At 42.1% G+C, this 8,211-nt stretch overlaps 2 protein-coding genes across 3 annotated transcripts in view; one reads left to right on the top strand and one right to left on the bottom strand.

The window, feature by feature from the left end:
• The window catches only part of LOC109391620 (zinc finger protein 709-like), a 15,132-nt gene extending 8,623 nt beyond the window's left edge, over positions 1 to 6,509 (bottom strand). For both annotated transcript variants that reach the window (XM_019659317.1, XM_019659318.1), the window contains exon 1: positions 6,377 to 6,509. In XM_019659317.1, the coding sequence (XP_019514862.1) occupies positions 6,377 to 6,379 (3 nt within the window). In that variant the 5' untranslated portion in view covers positions 6,380 to 6,509. The remainder of the gene's footprint in view (positions 1 to 6,376) is intronic.
• The window catches only part of LOC109391618 (zinc finger protein 791-like), a 184,445-nt gene that overhangs the window by 39,445 nt on the left and 136,789 nt on the right, over positions 1 to 8,211 (top strand). The gene's annotated exons all lie outside the window — the stretch shown is intronic.

The following is an 8,211-nucleotide window of genomic DNA, read 5'->3' as shown; positions in this document are numbered from 1 at the left end:
ATGAAGGAAAATATACCATGTCAACATTAATCAAAAGAAAGCTGGCATTGATATATGAATTTCAGACAATGCACATTTCAAATCTAGGAAAACTCAGAGATAAATAGGGGTATCACAGAATGATAAAGGGGTCCATTCTCCAAGAAGGCCTAGCAATCCTTTAGATGTATGTGCATAGCAACACAGGGGAAAAATACATAAAGCAAGAGCTAATAGAATGCAAGGAGAAACAGATGAATACACTGTAATGGTTGGAGAGCTTAACTCCCTTTATCATAAATTATAAATTCCCGTAGCAAGGAGAGAGCAGAACAGAGCAGCACTATGAAACAACTGGACTTAATTGTAATCTGTGGAATACGTCATGCAACAACAGAGTTCACATTCTTCCCAAGTTCACATGGAACATTCACCAAGACAGAATAGATTCTGGGACATAAAAATTTGAAAGAACAGAAATCTTATAAAACATGCTCTCATATCACACAGACATTAATCTAGAAATCAGTAACAGGAAGATAGTTGGAAAACCCCCAAATAAATGAAAATTCAACAACATACTTCTAAATAATAAATGGACTCATAAAAGAAATAAAGAGAAACTAGAAATGATTTTAAATTATATGAAACGTAAATACTACATGTCATATGTTGTTGAATACAGGAAAAGTAGTGCATAGAGGGAACTCTATGCCATTGAACAAATACATTGAAAAAAATCAAAGATACATAATTAATAATGTAAACATCTAATTTAGGAAACTATAAAAGCACCAAATTAAACTCAAAGTACACGGAATAAAAGAAATAATAAATATTAATGTTAGAAAATAAATTAGTGTAATTGTGGAAAATAATGGAGAAAAATTTTAAAGCTGCTTGTTGACAAAATTAAGAAAATAAACATCAAGATAAAAACATCAAGAGTCAACATAACTAAGAAAAGAGGAAAGACAGAAATTACTGATATCAGAAATGAAAAGAGGGAGTAATAAAAATAAAAAAGGGTTTGATAAAATCCAACATCTACTTATGATAATAAACTAGTAATAGAAACTTCCACTTCTTGAGCTAGAACATCTTCACAAAACTTGTAACTAAATTCCTCACATTTGTTCCTCACATGAGTGTCTATGTGAAATATCAGAAAGAACCCACAAGAGATAATTCCTCAATTAATGAGAGTAAAGCAAGACTGAAGGATAGAGAAGTAAAATGCTTTCCCATAGACCCTCACAATATACACAACTATCTTTGACAAAGGAGGAAAGGTAATTCAATGGAAAAAGAAAATCTTTTAAACAAATAGTGCTGCAAATAGCAAATACACGCAAACACACACACACACACACACACACACACCCCAGATGTAGACACAGTCTATACAAATTAATTTTCACAAAAATTAATTCAAAATACATTATAGATCTAAATGGAAAATGCAAAACCACTAAACTCCCTAGAAAATAACATGAGGAGAAAATCTAGGGGATTTTGGGTTTGGTGATAAATTTTTAGATACATTAAAATCAAGGTCCAATAAATGGGGAAAAAAATTTACTCATTAATATGAAAAACTCTTCTAAGAAAACCAGTGTTCAGAGAATAAAAACACAAGTCACAGAGTGAGAAATAGTCTTTGCCAAACAGTTATCTGATAAAGGACTGGTATTCAAAATATCCAAACAACTCTTAATATTCAACAGTAGGAAGACAACCCAATTAAAAGTGGGCCAAAGATCTGAACAGACAGCTCACCAAAGAAAAATACAGTTGGGAAATAGGCAATATGAAAACATGCTCAACATCACTGGGAGATTGCAAATAAAAGAACAATGCAGTATCATTATGCACTGATTAAATGGCTAAAATTAAAAATTCTCAGAACACCGACTACCAGTGCAGATATGAAGCTGCAGGTGATCCTCATTCGTTGCTGGTGGGAATGGAATCGGGCAGCCCACATCGGAGACCAGAACTTCATTTCAACACAAAATGTACTCTTACTACATATAGTAGGATCCGGCAATCACACTCCTTGGTATAGACCAGGGGTCGGCAAACTGCAGCTGGCAAGCCACATGCGGCTCTTTGGGTGCGTTCCGTCTCAAAAGTTTGCTGACCCCTGGACTATAGACCTAAATGAACTGAAACCGTATGTTCACACAAAAACCTGTACATGAATGTTTACAGGTGCTTTATTCATAAGTATCAAGAGTTAAGAGTTAAGCAAGATGTCCTTCAAGAGGCAGAAAGACAATCAGTGGTACATCCAAAGGACGAAATATTTTTCAGTAATAAAAAGAAATGCGGTAAGTAAAAGCTACCAGTCTGACAAGGCAATACAGTGTACGATTACAAGTACATGCCATACTGGAAAACACAAAACTATCAACCAGCAAAAAGATCTTTGGGTTTGAAGGATTTAGGGGTTGGAGGAGTGAATGAATAGGTAGAGCACAGAAACTTTTGGGAAGTAAAACTGCAGTATGACTTATAAAAATAATGGCTACACATTATACATTTGCCCAAACCCACAGATCCTATAACACAAAGTCAACGCTAATGTAAACTGTGCACTTCAATGCAGCAATAGTGGCTTAGCAATTGTAACAAATCTACCACAGTCATACAAGATGTAAAAAATAGTGCAAACTATGTGGGCGCACAGGGGTTATGTGGGAACTCTGTACTCTCTGAATCCAGTTTTTTCTGTAAACCTAAAACAGCTTTTAAAAAACTGAAGTCTATCAAAAACTAAAACAAGATGAAGACAGACTCATTACAATTCACCCCGATGACTGAATTAGATGAACCAGGCCCATTCTGACCTCCCTTCAATAAGCCAGCCTGGTGCTCTAGGAGCCTGAGACCAGGAAGGAGGTGAAACTTCCATGGAATGCCTTGTTGGAGAGCGTGGCATTCTATATTCTGAGAAGCACCATGGTCACTATCAGTGTCTGGAACTCCAACGTGGATGAGGAGTATCCTGGTGAGTCCTGATATGTAGACTTAGTAATGGACAGACAAGTGTTATCTAATTTATATTCTGAGGATCTGAGTCAAGAGATTCCCCAAGTTCTTTTACCACACAGCAGCAAATCTTAGACAACAGTCCAGGAGCCTGTGAACATATGCAGGTGGGGACAACTGTGGGCCAGAAGCAAGATGACTGCCTGATGTTGGGTGAGCCGTGTGGCCCTTGGGTTTGGTCCTTCATCAGAAACATCCCAATTAAGGGATGAAGAGCAGCAACTCTCCATTGGGCTCCATCATGTACGAATGTGCACTGTCCTCCTGAAAGCCTGCACTCCCCAGGGCTGTGCAGTCAGTGAATCCCAGGAAACAGCCCAGGGAACCAAGGAGTCTGGCAGAGGGGTGGCCTCCTCCAGCACCACAGCTTCTTTCAAGGGACAGGAGTAAGGAAGGTCATTGCTTCTGCAGGTGACATAAGCCGGAAGTAAAGGTTTGGCTCCATCATATCACAAGTAGGTGTCAGCAGCCAAGTTGAGCCGGTGGGGGCTGTTTCTAGGGCCAAAGGCATAACAGGAACCTCAGTGGAGGGCACATGCTCAGTGCTTATGGAGCCTCTATCTTCAAGAGGGCCCAGTACATGGCGGTAACTGCAGCTCTGATGGCATTCAGTGTGGGGCCCAGGACAGTCTCTTAATCAGAAGCCTATGGACAACTCAAGGTCCTCTTCCAGAGAGGCTCAAATCACTGCCAGCAGGGTTAGAGGCCTCCTTCATGACAACCGGTTGCTGTACAGAGTCTAAGTATCCTGGGCTTAAGTAGGGTTTGAACTAATTCCTTTCCTGTGCCAAACTGAAGCTATGGTGCTGTCCACTGTAACCCAGATGGTCAGGATCTTTGTTGCAACAGGTGCAGGGGCAGCAGCAGCAGCGTTACTTAGGGGTCCTGCTGGGCCCTCTGGAATTTCCCTACCTACCATCTGTACCCTGTCTCTACTCTTTCTGTCTGAAATAACTGCTCCTGAAGGAATGTCCATGTGATGGGCTCACCTCATTCACAGGGTATAATAATCCTCATAGCCCCCTGAGACGTCTCACTAAAGTCTGGTGAACCCAGCCTCTGTCACACCTTCATTCTAAACACACAGTAGGGTTCCACCTAAGACATCGACCCAAAAAGCACTGTACAGAGGGCCCCATTATCATACTCTTGCTCCCAAGGATAAGGAACAACTAAAACTGCCTTCTAGGGGTCCTCTGTATATAGACCCCAGGCTCGGTGGGTCCCCAGTACAGCACAGGGCAGCACAGCTCACAGGAGGGCTCCCCAGCAAGCAGCAGCTCACAGTGCAGGAGCCTCCAGGCTTTCTCATCAGCCTGACAGGTAAGAAGCAGGAGGGGGAGAAGGAGGGGTGGGGCTTGAGGTTTCAGTAAATAAATATCAAAAGTGTGGGCCCACACACACACACACACACACACACCACTCATGACAAGAACAAACATGGGTAATAAAAATAGGCATTCGCACAGGCTTGTTTTTATATCAAGACACACTAACAGGATGACCAAGGAATAATCAAAAGTGATTATTTGAGGGTGGATGGAGTAAGCGCACAGGAGTAGAGCAGGATATGCAGGCAGGGAGTCTTCTGAAGTTGGTTTCCTATCTTAAAAATGTTTAAAACTTACCACTGCATTATTTATTAATAATAAGGAGAAACTTTTATATATGCCATATTTTCTTAATTATTTTTAATTAACTTTTGATTTATTAGTTTAATTTTAACTTTTCTACATAGGAAACTATTTGAAGATTTAATCCTTTAAATACTACCAAATATAAAATTGCAAAGCACAATAAATGAAAACTAACAAATCCCTTCCTAACAAAAAGGAAAAAGGGCATTATAGTTTGTCCTTATAGTAAACACTGGAGATATTTTCAGGAATGAGTAGCACATTATAATATATTAGGGGTTTGCAATTAAGCCTTTAAATGTACCAGGAATTTGAAAGTTTTACATAAGGCTTGAAGTGTTTTCCTCAAATCAATTAGAAGATACATTCAAATATTTTTCCCTCACATCCTTTAAAATAGGAATTTGTATTAGGAATGGTATAGCCTTTTAAATGTCAAAGTTCTCTAGAGACCTGGACATAAAAACACTGACCTAAAAATGGAGAAAAAGCACGCGGAGAAATTAAATACACCCATCTCACATCTTGAGGTTCAACTGCCTAAATGAAATAAAAATTGTGTGTGGATGCCACAATTTTCTTTCCTTACATATCAACTTACATTTTAAAAGCACAAGTGCTAACGGAAACTACAATCGAAGGACTGTGATCTTTCATTGAGAAAGGAATGCAAGGAAAGAAACACCAATATTGCAAGCAAAATATGCAGCTTCTTCCCTACAGTTCAGAAGGAAAACTCCATTCAGAACGCTGAACACATGTCCACATTTGAGGTCTAGACACCCCTGGTTGAGACAGAACCCCTGGAGTGGGTCAGTCCCTGGGGAAGGAGGGAGGGACACCTGAGCAGCCTCAGGAATTAATTCTGGGAGCTCCCACACCCTACCCTCTCCCCTCCTGTAAGCAGGGAAGTGCTCCCTCCCCCAGGCTTCCATTCTCACCGTGAGGAAACTCAGCCTGATTCAGTTTAAGGTTCTGGCCCACATGAACACCCCAATTCACAAACCCTTTGTCCTGAGAAGGTACACCCCATCTTCAGACTTCTTCACTGTGCACAGATTACACTGTCTGCACCTATATCATGGATGGCTCAAATATAACATTTAAAATGTCTATGCTGTGTTATATGCACGCTGGAGAACAAATACTTGATGATGCTGTAGCTCAGAGAGGGGAAGATGGCTTTGGGAATGCGGGGAGATATGACAAATTTAGGAATTTGTTGCCAGTCCTAAAAAGAGTTAAGCTGTGGGAACAGGGTCGTGGATCTGAGACCTTGCTTTGAAATAGCTGGAAAACTCAGGGGAAAAATGGGTCCCTAAGGAGAAAGGAGAGACTGGGCACCCCGCAGACAACAGCTCTTCCCACACAAGAGCCCTGGAGCCCCAGTCACAATTGTACCTGGTGACCCTCAAAGGGTGACCGCACAATGTGAGGAGACGCCGGGCTGCAGGAGCAGAGCTGCCCAGAAAGGGTCCGGGCCTGGACCGAAGTGGCCGCACGCAGTGACAGGACAGGACGCCAGGGGTCCCGACTGCCGTCCTGGCCCCCGCGCTGCGAGCGGGAGGGGCCTGAGACCCCAGCCGGAGCCCCCAGTGAACTCGGGTTCACAGACTCCGGAATTGAACCGGCGGAGGCCAGTCCCACCACTGCCAGTTCCAACCAGCCCCTCGTCGTTCCCGTCCGCACCCGCCCCTCACACTCACCATTTCTAGGTTTCCTGGGTCTGAGTCCCGCCTACGACTCCCAGGAGCGGCGCAGATCACAGCGCGACAGAGGCGGAGACCGAGATCCGTAACCCAGGCGATGGAGAGCCCCAGCACTGCTGGAGAACCGATGTGCGGCCCGTTCACTGGGTTGCTCCCCCTGCCCCAGCGGCACCTGATTGGATAGTTACCAAGGCCCCACCCACTCACGCCTGAATGACAGCCTGCGAGTGGGCTCGAGGCCCGCCCGCCGTCCATCCCTCTCCCTTCCCCACCCTAGCCTCGTTACATTTATATTTAAACACAAGTTTTTTCCGGACCTGGAGCTGATACCTTGGCCTTAACTGCAGTTTGTGAACTGGAGGGCACCTCTGTGAACGGGAAGCCCTGATTTGTGTTTCAAGATGGAAATGGTCTGTGGGGGCAATGGAAGGAAATGATGCTGATGCCCGTGACTGAGGACGTCCCCAGGCAAATCCCACATGGGACACACCTTTGCTTCAGAGCCACAGTACGTCCAGAGGTCTGCCCCAGGAGCCTGATTTAAACTCCAGGACAGATACTGGGAGCCCTCTCACTTCACTCCTAGTTACATGCATGAGACAACGGCAACCCTAGAGGGTGTTTTCTCAGTGACAGGGCTGCAAGAAAGGCCTGCTATTATGGTTTCTGGTCCTTGAATTTTTCGTAAGAAAGATCCCACAGTGGTGCCAAGAGTTGAACACATAAAAATCAAGGTTCAGGAGAGTTTATCATTGTTCTAGCATATGAAAGCAATTGTGTTGTTTCCATACATACAGAGGGTGCCAAAACAATGTATACACATTTTAAGACAGGAAAACTGTATTAAAATTGTAATACTCAATATATACCGATAACAAAAGATGAATACAAGTCACATTTGGCTTCTGCAATTACAAGAGGTGCTTAAAGTATCCAGACATCAGCATCCGGACAATTCTGATTACAGCAGACTATAGCTAAAGCAGAGATAACATCTCTTAAAATGTATATACATTTTTTGGCTATATATCTTCAATATATTCAATATATATCGGTGTAATTATGAGTTTTCATAAATGTATAATATTACCATCAAAAGATGGGAAACATGCCACCATGCGAAAAGAACACTTTTGTGGTGCGCATTTGAAAAACTCCTCCAATATATAAAAGACACCACAAATATCTGTGACCTAAATCAATAGGAAGTCCTAAGTCCCAGATATCAATGCCCAAACTCATGACCATGTATTTTATATACACAGTGTTTAGCAACTGCTAAAATGAAGACAAGCCATATGTTAATCTTTATCATTATGGGGAATCTTTCCTGTCAATCACAGGAATGCAGGAAATTCTATATTGCTATGCTCTATGTACTTCCACACCCAAACAGTTCCTAATAATATTTAAAGTGTATTATATGGTGGAAACTCAAGTGACAGATAATGACATCATCACTCACTGAGGCTTCTACCCTCATAGAAAAGATGTATACACAACCCAGCCTATTATCTCACATTTAATTGTTTACTTTCCTTCAAACCATTTCTTTGCATCTTATAAACCAAAGCTTTACTATTTGTTCAATATCTTTTTTCCCCACAAAAATATAAGCACCAGGACTTCAAGAACTTGTTTTATGCCTCTATATTCAAATCCAACGGTGCCTTGATTATTTGTGCCAAACTGGGTATGTTGACTCTAAAGTGTATGGCAATGTGGGATATTGAAATATTAACATCAAGAGTATATAGTCTTGGGCCGGCTGAGTGGCGCGATGGTTAAGAACTGGCTTGGGACGCCAGAGGGCCCCGGTTCGGATCCCACAT

The sequence above is a fragment of the Hipposideros armiger genome, unplaced genomic scaffold (assembly GCF_001890085.2).
Source record: "Hipposideros armiger isolate ML-2016 unplaced genomic scaffold, ASM189008v1 scaffold_298, whole genome shotgun sequence".
Taxonomy (NCBI): Eukaryota; Metazoa; Chordata; class Mammalia; order Chiroptera; family Hipposideridae; genus Hipposideros; species Hipposideros armiger.
Note: the sequence above shows the minus strand (reverse complement) of the source record. Positions and strands in the feature narration are given on the sequence as shown.